We start from the raw sequence: 19,087 nt of genomic DNA on the forward strand, positions 1-19,087 counted from the left end.
CAGCGTGGGGAGACAGGGAGGAGAAGGAAGAGAAAATAGGAGGGAGAGCGGGTAAAAGAAGGAGTAAATGAGAAGGACAGATACATGAGTGGCCACTCAAAGTTCTCTCTTGTGTTTTGTTTTTTTAATATCTTTTTTTAAGACAGAAAATAAGGGTAGAAACGATTGACAATTGTGACCACATAGGCGTACCCCAAACCCCCCAAGGCCCCTCATTTGATATGTATTGATGCTTTTTGCAATAAGATATATGTTATGAGTTTCAGTATAGGGATTTTTTTTTTTTTTTTTTTTTTTAAAGCCATAAATCAAGATCTGACATTGAAAAAAACAACTTTTTTCCTTTCACAGGAAAAGCCAAACTTTTTCCAAATGTGAAATATTGTTGTTTAAAGCCATGGAAGAACTTTGTATTGCTGCTACTACAACAAGGGACTTTCATTGTGTGCTAATTCTGGTGGCCATTGTGGACAAAAGACGACAAACTCAACTTTGCTTTGGTGCCGTACTGTACCACCACGCGACCAAGCAGCTTCTTTCCCTTAAAAACCCCTGGTTCATCCTCAGCACCGTGCCGTGAAAATAGTTCTAATTATATCACTCATCCAATCCGGGGTAGGTCGGAATCCAAACTGGTGATCAGCAGTGAGAAAAACTACATTAATCACCCGGTAATAGCTAATCTTTTCCCTGATGGTCTTGTTAGCGTATGTAGGTCATACAGAAGAATCAGTTGTAAAACTGAGACCAATTCTTAACGAGTCAAAAGTTCCTTGTAGTACACTTAATTAGATTAAATGAGTTTTATTGTTATATGCAGCTGGGAATTCACAAAAGCATGTCTATAAATGAATGTCCTGCGTAAATAATTCAAGGCCTCCATACGTTTGATAATTTGGCGGGTATGAAACGTTTTTGGACCATGAAACTCACATCCAACATTTTGACTTGTCAGTGGAGGAAAAGGTGAAACAAAATGTAATAACAATGACTCAGTAAAGTCGTCCGTAACATGGAGGTGAGGTTTGAAGTGCTACAAGGATTCCTGGAAAGACAGTGAGTAAGATCTAGTCTGTGTTCACCGAAAGCTCCTCAGGCCGAAAGTTCGAAAGAATGACTAAAGAGGCGCACAATCACACTGACAGACTGGGGCAGGAGGGGGAAGAAGTCGGACATTGATCCAGATCCAAGAGACCGTAGCGTCCCTTTCTCACGGATCAGGGCTGCTACACAAATGAGTCTCAAGATAGCTGCCTTCCTCATCCGCTGATCCTTCTTACCTCCACATTCGACCCCTTACCTGATCAGGCCTGCTTCTGGCTCCTCTGCTGCCCACAGGAAATCATTACACCCATAGTGAAACTCTCCAACATTGTCCTCCATCCCCCGAGCTCCACCTTCCTCCAATTAGGAGGTGTGCTGACTGATTGTTAGCCACTGCATCTCTGAACTCATTCCTCTTTAGTCCAAAGGTCTCTAGATTTTGCAGTGTTTAATGGCGGGGAGCTGATTAAGGCTCCACAGCGCGTAAACCTATAGCCTATATGTGATGTGAATATCAACGTAGGCACCGCTGGGCTCGGGAGACAGGTGTAAAAGCTTTTTTTTAAACGCTGGAGGGAAGTCTGTGACTCAAAGTGTTTCTGATAATGCCCAGCTAATGTGCGGTGATATAGAACCTTCCCTGCCATATGGCCTGTGGTTAACTCATAATGAATGTGCAGCGTAACGTTGGATGCCCACCCAGGGACCTAATTTATCAAGCAAAGGCCAACAGTGTCAAAGCCATTTCCTCGTGAGATGCAGCCACACAGCGAATGAATCAATGAGGCCGTAATGTGCACGGCGTACCCATACCTACTTATATTACCTCCACCGTCCACGTGTGTGGGTGCTCAGGTCAAATAATAGTGACAGGCATGTTCAGGCCTGCAGGGAGGGTAATCCAAGATGGCAGATCTGCTCACACTGGAAAATGCTGATTTACTGTAGGTCCCTTCAGGAATGTGTGGTAATTTCATGGTTTGCTATTGAGGTAATCTACATACTGATGCTGTAGAGGAGCGTGTGTTGATTTGTCCAAATGAGCCTTGAAATGGTCTCTTCTTCAGAGCTACAGTATAACAGAAAGCTTCCATTTTCTTTGTTGTTAATAACAGTGACCGTGAATGTAAATGTCCTGCTTTTCACGTGTAGCATAGATCCAGAATTTTGTTTAAAACATTCAAAAATTGAATCTTATCAGTAGAATGTGAAGAAATCACAGTTCTGAAGTAATGTCAAAGAGACATCCTCTGAAGCTAGCATGCTAACGAGCTAGCCCTGGCCTGCTCTGTCTCATTATGCAGCTTTGTACCTCAGAGGGCGAAAGTTCGATAGCCCTTCCGTAGTTTCGGCTAGGAGATGTGTTTGAGCAGCGAGTTTGCTCTGTTTCACAAGCTCTTCTATCTTATCGATTCTTAATAAACAAAATGTGCGCGCAAAATATCAAGAAAATATCGGGGCTGCTGGGGTTCGATTCCCCTGGTCTGCATGTCGAAGTGTCCTTCGCCAAATTGTTCCTGATGCGCTGGTCGGCACCTTGCATGGCAGCCACCACCATCAGTGTATGAATGTATGAATTACTGTAAGTCACTGTGGACAAAAGCCTCTGCTAAATGCCCTAAAATGTAAATGTAAGAGGGGAAATATTCTTGTGCCTTTATTTCTTTCTTTAAACAGAAAAATACAGCCGTACACCCTCTGAATTCAAGCTTCTTTCTTGTACTGCCTTGTTAACCCATTGTAAAACTTGACAGCTCTCCTGTCAACACCTGCCACCGTCCTTGTCTCTGGAATCATAGTCCTGATTGGAGTACCTGTGAACCCCATCCGCAGTGGCGAACTCAGGATGTTTGTAGAAAAAAATTCAAAGGGCACCAGCTGAAAGGCTTGATGTACTTCTAGTGAATAGAGGTTGTCAAACTGGCCTCCGTCGGTCTCGGAGGCCGTGTTCGAACCCAGTAAATGCCACCCTCACAACCAGTAAATGTATTGATCAACATTCCAGTCTCCTTGTTAATTTTGAAACCGTTTCTGAATGCCTTCATCACACTACAGAACTTCTCGATTGTCTTGCAGTCTTTGTCGCTCACAAGAACAAGCGCATTTTTTCCTTTGATCTGAGGCTTTCTGACGGCAATCTCCATAACCATCTGCTCGTGGGAGATGGGGGCTTAATTACAATAAAAAGTATTGTAAGACGAGCCTAAATTAAAGTTAGACATTGAGACCCACTCCTTCTACACAAACCCACAGAAGGGCTCTGCCTGTTTGAACCTGTCAAGAATGTCAAATTACACTAAAAAATGTATGTTTTCTCTGATGAACATGAGTTTAACAAAAATGCACAGTGCCAGCTCTGCTGCAGCTATTCCCTGAGCCCACGTTGGCCAGGAGAACTTCACTCTGAGCCAAAGTCTCAAACGAAGCAGACGCCAGATGTTGGAGCAGTCACACGAAGATGCCAGAATGACAACAACTGTCCTTCTAGGGAGGAGACAATAAGTCACCAGACCAGAAGCGCCCCCCTGCCTCTTCAACAGATTTTCACACCCGTACTGGTCAAAGGGAAAATTGGGGGGCTGTCACTCAGAGCCTTTGTGGTTTGGATGAAGTGTAATTATCTTTTTTTGAAGCTTTCACGCACAGTCAGGGGGGGAGAATGAGGAGTGTTGTGATGAATCCTCTAGTATAAATCTCCACAGGAGGCCACAGGAAAGTGCACTTGAAGCTGGTAGTGGCGGATGGACAGCAATGTGTGTTTATCACACCATGGGTGTTCGTGTCGTAGTTTTCACTTTTAGCATCACTTAAAAGTAAAATCAAAACTATGGGTAACAATATCTTGCAAGGAAACTGTGCACAGCCAACTATGTTAAGTAAAGAGGGTCAAACTTGAACCAGGTGATGGGTGTTTGTAACTTTGTTTTCTCTTCCAAACAAGTTTTGATGAACCTAATGGTGCTGTCAATTCATTTTAGCCATAGCCATGTTTCCACCGCAGGAGCTTTTCCCAGGTACTCAGAACCTTTGGAGGAACTGGTTTCCCCTGTAGGGACGGGGGTCTAAATTATAGCTTGTCCTAAAAGCGAGCATATACTGTAGATCAAAAAAGACAGCAGCTTATTATGACCCATATTTACATTTGTTAGGTAGTGATCTGCAGTTATTATTACAGCTGGAGAGGCGGAAGCGAGGAGAGGTGGTATGAAGAGTGAAAAGTCCATATAGAGGTCAGGATGAACAAGAAGTTTGCAAGAAGTGAACGGTGATTATCGTGGTGAAGTTTCATCAAGTACATAACATGATGGAAGTAATGGTAATGGTAATGGAAGTTACAACATAATATAGTGATTTTATTTCAAACCATGACGTCTTCCTAAACCTAACCTCAGGGGTTATCTTGCCTAAACCTAAGCAAACTACGATGAATGTCTGGTACATGTATTGCTGTTACGCTTTATCGGTCATGTTGTTTTGGAAACGTTGTTTGGGAGATGCTGACAATATAATTATTCAGTCGTCTAAAAAGTCCCTGCGTGGGCTGTGGTGGCATTTTTGATTTGCAGCATTTCATATCAGCCGGTTGTGGAAGAAAGTGTACGACAGATGGGCCACAGTTCGTCATTGTATAGTAGCGCGCAAACGTGACGTGTAAAAACAGCCATCGGACTGTACGTCAGTGGACTTATTCATTTCATTTAATTCAACTTTATGTAATCTTTGCGGGTCTTCAGACTACAATGAAAGGTAGAACAATGGGCTGAACGAAGCATTTAGATTGTTACAGTCTAAAACTTGAGGCTAAAGTTGCTGCATTCCCAAATCTTAGCATTACATTTGTACAACGTTATTATCACGCACAGGAAGATCAGGTGACGCGGATGAAAATGGATTGTCTGAATAAACTGACTGACACCTTCCTACAGGTGTGGCTCATTACAGAAAGCTTGGAGAGCTTGCTTTAGCGTCCGCCTCATTTACATCCCCGAGTCTGCGCTGATGGGAGCTGACTGTTGGTATTTATAATAAGCTGTCTCCATAATGTTTGCTTGCCGGATCAGGGCTTAAAGCTGCACCATATGCGGGCGTCTTAGAGCAGAGTATACCGTTCAATTAGCTGAAATCGGCAGCGAGAGAGAGGGGAGGAGAGAGGAGACAGTGCATGTCTATATGTGCCTGCGTGTGCCAGGGAAACAGATGTTGTTGTTCATGCGTCTCTCTCTCCGTGCCATCGTTAACACCTATAAATGATTACAGCCACATAAAGGCAATCGGTGAAAGCACACCGACGGATTCTAATGCCACCGGGCTCTAATGACCCGGCTAGACATTACAATTTCACAGCTCGTCGTCGCCTGAGGTCCTCACCGTGCACCGGCTCACTGCAGGATTTCGCCGACTCTCTTCACATGCAAGTGGGAAGTCAAACTCAAGAGGAAACCAACAGCAACACGCTCAGCACATTTCACACACAAACAAACACGTGTAAGCACGCGCGGCGCCCGCGTTTGGAGTCACTGATCGTGCTGAGACTGCTGTCAGATTCACCTCAGAATGCGGCCACGGTGGAGGACTTTCAAGTGACAGCATCAAGGTTCTCCTGGAAACATAACCAGTTTAAATTGGGCCAAGGCTGGGGAGAGGATGCCGCGCGTGATCAAAGGCTACACTGATACCGCTTTGACTGCTCCATGTTGTCGGGGGGGGGGGATGTTTTCAGAGACAAAAAGGGAGAAATTGCCTCGGAGGGGTTTATCTCAACAGCAATTATACCTGATCCTGGGACGGAGAGACGGAAGCCGAGGGAGAGACAGGCAGGCAGGCAGGCAGGCGCTGAGGCGGAGAGAGAAGAGAAGAGAAGAGGGGGGAGCGTGAATACCAAAGGTGGAGGGAAGAACCTTGATACAATTCCAAGCTGATTAATGAAGAGGCAGTGAGGTGAAATGAAGAGGAAATCGAGGAGGAAGCTAAAGCCGAATCCTGTTCTTTGATCTTTCGCTCCGGCGAGACTTTGTGCACTGGAAGCTGCAGCAGGCACAGTGACTCACACCTGTTTCCATAGCTATAAAACACAGAGGGTAGAGCGGCGTTACTGGGCTGGTTATGCTCCCTCGTCACCATCACAGGAGGAGGGAGGATTTGATGGCGGAGTTTATATATGATACTTTAAACCACCGGGATACAATTGAACATTTCTGTGCAAGAACAGTGGTGGGGCGACCTTCTCTTATCCTCACACGACCAACCTCGTCTACTCCACCATCAGAGCCAGTGCCGCCTGCGTGTGGTCACAAGCGGTACTACACTTCAGCAGCTGATGGTGTGTGTCTTTCATGAGGACAGCACCGAATAAGAGATGCTGAGATAGGAGACGAGCAGAGAGAGAGGCAAAGGGCTCCCAAAACATCCCGCAATGAGCCAAGGGCCATGAATCCGATTAATAGTGTGATGTGAGAGCTAATGCTATTTATGCTCAGAGTCGGGGTATGGATCATTGAGATACAAGCCTGGCGCTAAATGCGGAGGGACAGCCGATTGCAAATGGTGTGTTATCTAATCGGCTCATGAGGCGCGGTATCTGTCATGACTGACGGGGGCCACAGACACTTCAGCACTGCTGCCGTGACCTTTCATCAGGTTCATTTGAGGAGCTGTTTCATTAATTGTAGGATATTCACATTTCAACCTTTGGTGGAGCCAGCACCAATCTGATCCAGTATTGGTACCATGTACTCGTAGTTCCCTAATCAGATATTGGATGTCATCAATCCACGTACTGATCCACATTCCTTTATCTGATTGATTGATTGATTGATTGATTGACTGATTGATTGATTGATTGATTGGAGTGCACACTACAAAATCCTCTAATAACTTTTGAACTCATGTATGGAACTCTACTCACTTGTACACCTGTAGTTGAGGATGCATTGCTCTGCACTGGATTCTTTAAAGTTTTTTTCATTATAAACATTTACGACAAGGCAATTACCTCCCATAAAACTGCCTCCTTAACTGTACAATACGATTTTTTATAACAGGTCGTTGAAATGGCAAACAAACCGGACCGGCATCAGAGAGCTCCATCGTCTCATGCTGCCTGTGTCTGTGTGCACTTCAACATGCGACAGCTAGCTTGTACGTTCTGCGCATGTGTGAGACGAAATAACAAAAACTCTGTACCATGTGGTGGGTGTGGAGTGGAGGTCATTCAAAAAAGGAAGTCAGAAGACTCACCAGCATTGTCACACCACTCTCGCTAATAAAGCTACTTCTAGTGTTAAAAAAATGTCTGGTAAAAAGCTCCAAATGGTGAGAAACCACACTAAATGGGTGGAATCGTGGACACTAAGCGACAGGCTTAAGGGGGTTTTTGACCCGTGGAAAAAGCGTGTATGACAGGAAGTAGTGGTGCTCATACCACTTTTGTCCACAGGGGGCGCCACAATCAAGAAAAATTTTAAGTTCCTTGTAGCTGCTTTAACCTCCGATAAATAAGTAACTTCCGTGTGCATTTGAGTTTAATGGATTTCTGTATCTTTTTTGCTCTTTCAGTTTGCTCTGTGTGGTTAAGCACAGCCTCGGCAGACATCCACATTCATGTATCAGAATCGGATTGGAACTGAAGAGAAGTGACTCGGCGCCACTTCAGCTTTCTCGTTGTCAGACATCAACTTTCTTCATTATGCTGATTTAACGGCAGAAGCATTTCCAAAAACGGCTGTCTCATTCAGCCTGTCACTGTTCAGTCATCTCAGCTGAAGATACAGCCAGTCGCAGCTCATTTAGCCACGAGTCTGTTTGTCTTCCTAATGAAGCGCTAAGCTTCCTCCTTCTCTCTCCGCATACTCTCTCCTCTCTGTGCTCGTGTACCGCCACTCCATGAGCTCGTACGCATTCATTACGCGGCCGACGTCGTAGGGACGCTGCTGAGATATATGCGCTTGGATGTCAGAGTACAACGCCGCTGCAAATTATTCACCACTTAGAGGACTCCATCAGTGTCAGAAATGAAGCTCTGCAGAGAAATAAATGTGACTACGAAGGCCATTGGAGTACTCTCAACCATTTAGAATCCAGGCGATAAACAGTTCCTCGCAAGGTTTCTGAAGAGCAGCGTGGTAATTACATTTTCAGATTGTTTGCCTTATTTCACTGGAGTTTCTTGGCAAATGTTCAATTTGTCCCCGTCGTTTTGAAGATATTGGAAAGCGGTCAATTTGACTGTGTCTTAGTTTTAAAACGGCGCCACTCTAAGAGATTAAAACAGACAATTGAATAGCATAATCCCATTTTTTTATGCAATATTATTAAAACGAAATAACGATGTCAGGTAAATTTGAGCGAGGTTATTATTGATCTCCATATTCCCTTCATTCCTTCACTTCAGGTCTGATCTTTTCCTTGTGTGGGACAAAAAATGACGGATGACTTCACCTCCCACAGTGCTGTACTGCAAGTCAGCACAGAGGAGAGCTGAAGAAAGACCCTTGAAGCTTCAGACAAAATGCTCCAGTGAAGTGACTTCCAGAAAGCAAAAGGAGCCTGAGCAGACTGACAGTAATATCTGCCTGTTCTCGCAGGAGACAGGAGGCTGACAGGCGCCTGCAACTCATTCATTTGACACACGGATACAGAGAGGCAGCATCTCGCTCAAACTCCAAACAGACGGAGGGGTATCCTTCCTTTCTGTCACACGGGCGCGCAGAGATGTCTTTCTTCTAAATTGCGCCCAAATTAAAATAATTCTTTCCGGAGGGGACGCAAAGCTGACAGCCTACCCGTCTTCTGCACCCTGAGCTGCGAAATCTCCCAGCCGTCGCTTTTTCTTTACCGTATAACTCAAAAAGGAAATCTCCCCTGTCTTGCAGCCTCCCTCTCGTCTCCAGACAAGCACTTTATCTTCCTGTCTGCAGGCGCAGCAGACTAAACACACTCTCTAACAGAGGGTGTTTTCTGTCCGAGGCATGCCTGTCTGGAGGCGGCAGGCTTGAATCTGCCGTTCGAATAGCATACTGCATCCATATACTTTATCAGCAATGACACAGAGACATAATGGGACATGGACACGCGCACATATGTGATTTGGTAACCCGCCTGCCTGTGTTCTGGCACAACAATACTGACAGCCCACATAGATATATGAGAGCTGTAGGCAAGAAAAGAACCAGTTTTGAAAGAGAAGCTCATTCAAGGGATTGTTCAGAGAGGTACGTTTTAAAAGAACAAGCCTTAAAAAAACGAGGCAATACAACCAACTATTTCAGCCAGAAAGACCGAATCTAAGCAAAAAAAAGGGCTTTACATACAGCTTTGGATACTTCAACGTGGGAAAATGTACTGTGAAACTGTTCAACCCACTCTCAGTGGGCGCCGGCAGCCGCCAACAGAGAGGGTGACTGTGAGATTTACTGGGACAGCTTCAACCGTCCAGAATCAGTGAGGTAACACAGAAACAATGAAAGGCACAAGACCTAATGGACGAGTTTAGTTATCTGTGTGTTAGAGAGGACAGCAGCCTTGTGATGCTCGGGCTGGATCGCCATGTGATATTCATTGATGAATAACAGTGCGTGTTGCTCGTAGTGCTTTAGAGCAGGATCCGATGCATGTGCACGCTCAAGTGTACCGGGAAGAAGAAGCACCTCTACCCTCGTGATCACTTCTCAGACATCTTTCATCAGGTTTGTCTGGACGTTGAGCTCTCGAGGCCCCCACATGCAGTGATTGAAGATCAATACTGCCTCCTCCTGGATACGGTGTGAACTCACAAACACGACAGACGCCAGCTACAGAAATTACTTGTTTCCACTGATCCACTGATCTAAACTTTGGAGGAGAATGGAAACGAGAGTGCACATTTTTCTCTCATTTGTCAAACTGCAAAAGGAAAACATGATGTGTCAGCCAGAGGGTTGAGCCACGGATCATTATGAGGCAGACAAACAGACAGCGGAACTGTCTGTCCTTGATTCGATTAAAGTTATTGGTATCACAAGCCTCGCCGCTAATTTATTTAGTATTATTAAACATAGGAAAACTCTTCTTTATCATTGGTGTCCCTCGGAGAGATTCCACGAGAAAGAGCCAAACGGTTGGAGTTGGTTATACTTTCTATGAAGGAAAGTAAATTGAATTGGCAACTTCCCAGATCTGTTTGAGCTAATGTCACATAAAATCCAGCATATAATCTTAACTGGTGTGTGCCGCTGCCAGCCAAATGACAGATCGTGCATCTAAATGTCAGCACACCGCCATTTACAGCTTCACAGTGTGGGCTGGCTTGACAGTTGCTGACTTGAAAGTTGTTGAAAGTTTACCAGAGCCTCTACAGTGGGCAGATGTCCACTTACACTGTGAGTCACCACGGAGCATTTCACACCCATTGTAATAAATATAATTTTCCTATCAAAGATAAAGCTGTCCTTTACTTCCCCACATGTCAGTTGGCCCCCCGAGACGCCTGTCAGGCTTTTCCCCCCCCGCACGCGCTCATCCAAGCCGGACCAACCCTCCTGAAAAACACATCCGTGGTGTGAGGCAAGCTGATTTGAGTGAGTCAGTTTCTCAGGTTGGTATTAGCTCTGTGACTGACCAGCCACTCTTTTCACAGCCTCTTGCCAAAGCGAACAAGGATATATTGGAACGACTTCTCTGTTTCTAAGCTGGTCTCCATAGTTACACTGTGAGGGTTCGTTTTTTTTAAAAAAAAGGTGGTTTAAAGTATGCTGTCAAAGCAGACTGGGAAATTAGCAAAGTTCCTCATTTGTGCTTATCTTTAGATCTTGTTTTTCGACTCACCTACTGCGACTTTCAAGCTGTTTTATTGCCGGCATTACTGCACATACCCATTGCTCGGTTCCATTTCGATCCTCCTTTCGATCCTCCTCCAACAACACCAGGAACTTATAAATGAAACAAAAGGTGCAATTGTAATGATTCCTAATGTGGCTGGCCCTTTCTATTTGCACTGCGTGGTGAAAGGTCAGAGGTCGTGGTCAGCTACTGAAGCTGGATCTGAAAACTGTTCGGTATCTTGCAACAGATAGGTACACTTCAGCACTCACGGACACTTCTAAAATTGCTAAAACTGTGATCCAGTATTGAATTTCTGTTTTTTTTTTTAATTGTGGGAAACACGTCAATGGCAAACATGTATTGACAAATGACTGACTAGTCAGAACAAGCTATGCTGAATGATTTCTTGTTCTAGACCCAATTTTGCCAATAAACATGTTTTCAAGGGAAAGATGCTGTTGCAAAAGCTGTGGGCATTTTTGGATTGGCAAGAAGTTCCGAGGAACAGAAACTGCCATAAAAATGCGGCCAAATCAACCAGAGAGAAAAAAAAAACAAACAGTAAATTCATTCAAATATAAAAAGAGAACAAAAACAGAGTTCTTCTGCTTTCTACAGGGATAAAAATACAAATAAAAGCTGCAACAACATTTCTAGTGATAGCTCTGCGGATTCAGTTTGAAGTGTTATTACAGAATTAGATAACATATGGTCAACAATGTGAGTCGGCGTGAATTTTATTTGACCTTCTCGTTTTTCAGGTAGAAAACCCAGCTCCAATTACATACCAGGAAGTGCATAATACCCTCAGAAAATGTTGTCATGAGTTCAGCTCAAACGAGAACTATGAGATTCACTGATGAGCACTTGAATAAAACAACAAAAACAACAAATAACAAACAAGATGGTCATAGTGTGAATGCCTTTTTAATATATTTCTTACTTACTTTCTTCTAAAGGTAAGCTACTATTTTCGTTTTCACTACAAAGATGTGAAGATATTTAACTCCTCTGACTACAAACTAGCTTACCGGCTTCTCTGTACTGCTGACTGAAGACCAACGTGCGGCCGAAGTTGCTCTTCTTCTCTGCTTCCACACGATCTTTGTCAGCCGGCGTGTCGTCGTCCAGCTCCGCCTCTTTATGCAAAACACCCTCGGTATCCGGAAATTAACAATCCCGTGATGTCAGGGCAGTGCTAGCCTTCATAGCATCGGAATGTCTAAAGTGCCTTCCTCGGCTCGGTCGTAAAAACTTTCCGAGCTGTCGTTGTCGGCTAACAGTTTAGCTCCGCCGTCGTCCACCGACATGGAGTTAACGGGTCTGAAGGCTGTCAGAAGGACGTGTCCTTCCGCACGGACGGGATGAAGCCTCTCTTGGGACCTAACGGGATGCCCCTCGGTTAACGTTAGCCTCTCCGGAGCCTGAGGTCAGATTTATGTGCCACACAAGCTAGCAGGCTTATTCAAAGCTATTCCGAGTTATGGCGCGGCTGGTGTTGGAGCAACTGTCGGACTTTGGGGACTATACAGGCGGTAAAGAGCTGACTGAGATCTTCAAACTGACCAACAACGAGCATAAAAACAGTCCGTCAAGTGTTCGCCTGAGCCCAGATGGACGTCACATCCACGTTAACCTCCGCAAGCCTAAGGTCGGTCTTGTGACTTTTGACAAGTATGAAAGACCCCAGCTGGCCCAGAACCAGCAGAGGCTGGATTTGTGTCCGACACGAACCGTGCCTGTTGTGGATATTTTATATTTGGACCACAATAACAACAGCAGCAGCAGCAGCAGAGGCGCGGCGGCAGTGGCCGTGGTTTATGAGGATGGGAAAGCTGAGTTCTGGAAATTCCGGGAGTGCAAAGCCGGCTGGCATCTCCTGCAGACATCAGACTTGTGCAACAGCCCCCGAGCGAAAGTGGTGTCCGTCTGTGCCTGCTCCAATCTCATCATCTGGTGCGAGGAGAGGCCGGCCTCAGAGAGCTCCCCTGCCCTGAGCTCCACCAGGAACAAGCTGAGATACTGTGTCTGCAGACGGGACTTTGAGGTGGAGGAGGGGGCTGTCAGCTTGGGGGGAGTGAAAATCGCCCTGCACAATAATCCTAAATTCACCGTGGTCAGCTCGGGCGAATATGTACACCTCCTCCCTGACCTGAAAGCAAAGTCGCTGTTGAGCATCTCCAGTTTTTTCCTCTCGTGGTCCCCTCACCATGACTCCTTCACAGTCACCACCACATGTAAGAACACTCCCCTGAAGAGGCTGTCGGCCAAAGAGTCTGACTTTAAGCGGTTGTTGACGGACTGTTTGGGATATTTATCGACTCTCGAGCCGCCTGAGATCTGCAACGTCTCTCCTACGGCCTGCGGAGGCCTGCTGCTGCTGCTCAGCACGGGCTGGGTGTGTCTTCTGGAGAAGGAGGGGATGCTGCGACAGGTGTACAAACTGGCAGACAACTGCTCGGTAAAATGCGGCGCGTACACTAGCCTCTGCATGTACGAGGACACCCTGGCGCTGCTGGTGGGGCAAAACCTGCACTTGATCGACGTGAATTGCGGAAGAGAGCTGGAGAGGATCGCGCTGAAGAAAGAGGGGTTATTATTTATGAACCGGGCTGAAAGATGCACCCCTCACCTGATCTCAGAAACTGGACTTTTTGTGGTCGTGAACAAGGAGACGGACAGAGACTGCAGTACTAGGGCAAGTACGGTGGAGAGTCTTCATCCTGGAGCCCTCCTGGTGGAGGCTGTCTTCGAGGAGGCCTGTAAATACTACCAGCAGAGGAGCCTGAGCAGCACCCAGCTCACTGTGGACGCGCTGAAGAAAGGAGGCAGGTTCCAGGCTCCCATCTCCCTAGCCTCCATCCTCAGGAACTACCTCAACGTGGGGTCGTGGCAGAAAGGAGCAGAGCTACCCCAGAATGGAGGAGTCGGTCGCATAGCCGGGCAGGACAAGCTAATGGGCTCTCTGGAGGCCGAGCTCAAGGCTCTGGTCTCTCTGGAGGAGGTGAAGGGGAGTTTGGTGAGGGGAAGCGTGAAAGAGGTGGAGGCAGTGTGTGAAGATCTAGTCGAGAAAGAGGTCACCAGGCTGCTGTCGTCCTCGGAGCTGGATAACGAGTCTCTGCTTTACCTCAACTCCATCTTTAACCTCTTCCCCCACCAGATGTGGAGGGCGGTGCAGGCTGCCCTTCAGCTACACTACAACGGGGAGGGCTCCCTGTCCAGCAGGGCTCCCCCAGACGTGTGGAAAACCGTCCTCAGTCCTGCTGTGACAGCCAGCGCCCCGGCCTCCCTCCCTCTCACAAACGGCAGGCCGAAACACAATCACAGCCTCAAAGGCGATCACATAACCAACTGCAGAGCCAAACCTACAAGCTCCTGTCCCTCAGCTGCCCTGCCTGTGTTTGAGCTCCTCTGCTGCTCAGTTTTCCACTTCCAGCCAAGCTGGTTACCCAGGTTCCTAGAGCTCGCCCAGGAGCAGCAGGGCTCAGCCAGCCTGGGTCTGAGCCTGGCCTCTTCCTCCTGGAGCTTCTCCAGCGGGCGAGGAGGGGAGGGCGGGGAGAACAACGTGCCGCTCTACAAACGAGCCCTGTGCGTCTTGTCCAGCATGAGGCCGGACAGAGACCTGCACCAGGACTTGGAGGTGGAGCTGCTGCTGGTCAGCGGGCGGCCCAACGCCATCCTCCAGGCTCTGAGGATCCTCATGGCCAAGCAGCAGTGGGAGCGGGTCATGCAGGTGGCGCAGAAGTTCTGCAAGCAGAGCCCGCTGCTCAACAAGGAGATTTTCACAGTTCTGCTGTGTGAGGTGGCCCAGCACAGAGACCTGGACCCCTACCTGGAGCTGCTGTGGGTGCTGTGCCCAGAGGACCTGACTGTCACCACTATTCTCAACTTGGTGCTGAAAAACCTCCCTTCTCCGAACACACCGCCTTCATCCTCCTTCTCCATGTCCAGCACATCTCTCTCAGCCCCAGCTCCCTTCGCGGACTCCCAGAGCAGCCAGCTGACCATCGGGCTGTTGAAACCTCTCCTGAGGAAAGTCCTTCAGAGGGAGACCAAGCCCAGCCAGCGCTACGCTGACATCCTCCAGTCGCCGACGTTCCCGCCGCCCGCACCTCCTCGGCAGCCCGTGGAGCAGCCCAGCTCGGACTCAGCTCTGGGCAGCGACGTCAGACCAGAACAACAGTCGTCCACACACACAAATGTCCCACAAGCCAGGGTGACACTACCTGCAAACTCAGTGTGATTGATGAACAAAGACTGAGCATGGAGAACAAGACCTGTCTCACGAATCCTTCCACACTGTGAAGCTGTGTGACAATCAACTTAAAACAGAAAATGATCAGCATCTTTCTGGTACCATCAGCCTAATGCAGTATATTGTGATATTTGACGGTGTTTTTAAAGCGAGTGGTAACGTCAGACGAAGTACGACTACTAGAAAACTATGAAATGACTACTGAAGATCTTACCAGTGTAAATACTGCAGGTGATTTTAAGTCTTAATGTGTATATAATGTATCTGCATTGTTATTTATCTCATAAGCCTTTACTGCACACGGATGAGAACTTCATCCCCTAGACTTGCATCAAATAAGCTTAGCCTTCATCAGAATATCATCAGTAAATGATGTGATGCGCTAACACAGTGTAGTGTCAAAAAAAAACAAAAGCCACTAACTCCCTTTTTGGGGGTTTATCGTATCTGTTTGTAGAATATGTTTTGCCTTTAAAGTAGCTGAAGTCTAATTGTAGCCCAGTATAGCTGCCTTTAACTCGTTGCTGTCAGAGTGCTCATGCAGTAATCTATCCAGACAAGCAGGCCTTTGTGTTCAAATGTTTGTTTTAAGTGTGGTATGGTTTAGAAGAGAAGGAGGAGGAGGAGAAGGAGGAGGAGAGTGAAGGGGGGTTCAAGGTTCCTTTACTGACTTTCCCGTTTTGTGCTTAACATATCACAGGTGCTTAAACATTAACCTGGTTTCCATGGGCTAAAACACACCATATAATCTCGGTTAAACAAGCTCACAACAGTCGGCCTGTGCAGTTTCCTCCTTCCATTCCCCCCCTCCTTTCCCCTGTCGTCCATTTGTGTCTCGAGACTCCATCTTGTCCACTCAGCTCCCTCACAGGACATTCCAGACAGAACAACCAGTAGAAGTGACTCACAGTTTGACTTTAAATTCAATTTGGGAGCTAATTCTGTTAGGGATTCAGAGCGCGGGTTGGGTGCGTTGTGACTAACATGGGCGCCCCCGCTGCTGCTTGCATAAGATCACCGTGCACGTCTTCCTTCATGGACCCAGTGAGGTTAATGTCATTAGAGATGTTAGGCCCTATGTATTCCTGTCCCCTGGTAGTTTTTTTTTTTTTCTCCATGCTCTGAAACTGATTGCACTTTTATTTATCAACCCCAGTCAGTATTGTTTGTACCACGCTTTTGTCACGTGTTAGAGATGACTGTTTGCTGATTAAGTGCTGTAAACAAAAGCGTATTTAAGTGCCTACCGGCTTTTGTTAGTTTGTTAAAGTCAGAGAAAGTGTTTTGTCGTGTTGTTTTTTTTTTGTCTATGTGAATGTCGAATGCCCTCCCAAAATCAAAATGTTATTCATTTTATAACAATCAAAGGGGCGAATACTAGAATGATAGCCTGATGTCCTGCACGGGTAAGTGGAAGGCAGAGAAAGTCTCGTGACCCGTCTTTGAGTGACGGTCAGACTCCAAAAATGCTGCGGGACAATCAGAGCGCCTTTCACAGAGCGCTTCATTTACAGGGCAGTGTCACATTCTTGCTGCGTCTCCCTAGCTTCACTCTTGTATTCAGGAGAAAGAACTGGAGGTATATCAGAGGATCAGTACAGTGTGTTTTAGTGGCTGACAGTAAAACGCTGTTTTTACGGCAGTATGAAACTCTGCTGATTCCTCACTCTGATCTGGCGTATTAATATTGTCACTACAAACTCTGCACACTTGAACATGACTGTGCAGTGCTCTGACTTTCGATTCGTGCTAGACAAGATTGAGTCCATCTGAGAGTCACTGGGAACTCCCTGACTTCCCCAGACAGGCTGCTCAGCCCGATGCCAAGATTTGCCTCAAACTTTGCTTCTGGTTTCTGTTCATAGAATAGGAATTCCTCCTGGATTTGCTCGGCAAAGTTCTGCGTCTGCATTGTTTACTTTGTTTGTTTTTTGGTGACGCTCTACTTTAAGCGATATTTGAAAAAAGAAAATGTATACGAGTATTTATGAATGGATGCTGTATGCTATTAAACTGAAGACAAAACTTCTGTTTGCTGTCCTGAGATTTTACATGCTAAAAAGTGAAGGTTATCAACAAAATGGTACTTCAGTAAAAGTCTTAAGTTATGCTGATAGTATATGTATTTAAAGGGATATGACGTAGTTTTGGAGAAGAAATTCAAACTCAGAATTTTTATATTCACCTTGTTAATGAGGTTATAATGCGTAACTGAAGAAAATAAGCTGTTCTCAGAGGAAAATGAGGTCATGGAAACAAACTGTGTGTGTTTAGTTTGTTTCGGCATAAACTTCTGATTAAGATTTCTTTCCAAAAACTACATAGTGTAGCTTTTAAGTATCAGGAATAATGATGATAGATAAATAAACCAAATGTGATCAACTATCAGAGTGACATGTTACTCATATCCACCATTCCACAATTTTCTGATTATTTAAATCTTATTGATATATATGTTTTTTTATCCAATTGCTGATAATATAAAATGTGCTACTTTGGCTATGCTGCAACATGCAATCTGAAAAGTAACTAGTAACTAAAGGTATCAAATAAATGCAGTAGAGTAAAAGTCTCATACCTGGCACCATAACGTAGTGGAGTGAAAGTATGAAGTAGCAGAAAATAATAGGAATAATGTGAAGTATGTCAAATCTGTACTCAAGTAGGGTATTTGAGTAAATGTACTCATGACATTTCATCACTGATGTTATCTCACTTGTTCTGCCAATGCACAGTGTGATGTAATCCATCACAGCCCACAGCGTTTAATGTTCAGTGTTTAGATTGAGGTCTTGATGGCTTGAATGTGTCGCGGCGGTGTGGTAGACTGCATCTCATCGCGTTCCCTCGACATCGACGGCACGCCCATCCGTCAGCGCGGCTTCATTTAATGGCATCATCCGAACGTGTCGTCGTCGCCTACCTGCCAAGTTCCCGCACATAGCTGCAGTTCTGGTTCGTTCAGCTCTATCAGCATATTCCATTCACACCAGCGCAACAACAGCAGGTCTGGCTGAGAGACCGCACACTGTTCAGTCTAAAACACAACTGCAATGTCGAGGCCGATGGGACTCTTTACGGTTCGTTCATTCAGTTGTTTACGGCGAGCTGAAAACCGGCGCTGATGTAAAAAAGCTTAGCAGATCTGCTTCCCCCCGTTTCAGTTTCACCATCACCCTGCCGTGGACAAATCCACTTAAAGCTGCAGTCTTGTACTTGTGTACGTGAAGGATTTGAGTGTGTGAATGCACTCAGATGTTTCAGGGCCCAGTAGGAGGAATGCTCAGTGGTTACCAAGCAAGCTGAATCTGAGGTCTCCTCGTAACTAACTCTGATAAGAACAACAGAAACGCAGGTGGGACAGTGAAGGGCGTGTGTGCGGCCTCCGGTTCTAGCAGCAAATAGGCAGGTTCCTCATAAGGGTGTGAGCGGCTTGATCGAATAAGAGCATAGGTGGAAATTGCAGGGCAGCGAGTCCTGCGTCTCCAGCGTAAGAGGCGGAGGGTAATAGGAGGCCGACAAAACAGCAGAGAGCTGCAGAAACGGTCAGAACCCGATACCTCACATTCCTCAGCCCGTCTCCATTTCCCTCCCCGCTCCCTCTTTCTTTCTCTTTCGCTCCGTGTCACACACCTTTTGTTCATCGGATTGAGTTCCCCCTTCATCCTGCCTCTCGGGTTACAAGGCATTGAGTCACGCCGGCGCTGTAACGCCATCGATTCACTTGTACTAATTATAGACGGCACCCTGTAAACAATAATACATCAGAACAGATGCTGGCAGGCGCGGGGCCCGTTCCTCTGTCCTCTGCTCGTCTTCCCGAACAACCGACTGCACCCGGCACGAATGAATGCATCAGGAGAGAGGTAACTGCATTAAAGAACATTTTCATCACTTTGATTAATGGGGCTCTCAAGGTAGAGCTAATGTATATTAAAGGAAGGTCGGGAATGTTCTTACAGCAGAGCATCAGCGAAGTTTGTTGGAGCT

At 46.2% G+C, this 19,087-nt stretch overlaps 1 protein-coding gene across 1 annotated transcript; it reads left to right on the forward strand.

The window, feature by feature from the left end:
- Positions 1-11,902: 11,902 nt before the first annotated feature.
- On the forward strand, positions 11,903-17,228 carry hps6 (HPS6 biogenesis of lysosomal organelles complex 2 subunit 3). Its single transcript, XM_030442653.1, has one exon. It carries the CDS (start codon positions 12,326-12,328, stop codon positions 15,083-15,085), a length of 2,760 nt encoding a protein of 919 aa, XP_030298513.1. The 5' UTR covers positions 11,903-12,325; the 3' UTR covers positions 15,086-17,228.
- The last annotated feature ends 1,859 nt before the right edge of the window (positions 17,229-19,087 follow it).

The sequence above is a fragment of the Sparus aurata genome, chromosome 15, assembly GCF_900880675.1.
Source record: "Sparus aurata chromosome 15, fSpaAur1.1, whole genome shotgun sequence".
In the NCBI taxonomy this organism is placed as follows: Eukaryota; Metazoa; Chordata; class Actinopteri; order Spariformes; family Sparidae; genus Sparus; species Sparus aurata.

Bases quoted from the DNA above. Each gene is read 5' to 3' on its own strand.
- hps6 (XM_030442653.1), top strand. From the start codon at position 12,326: ATGGCGCGGCTGGTGTTGGAGCAACTGTCGGACTTTGGGGACTATACA.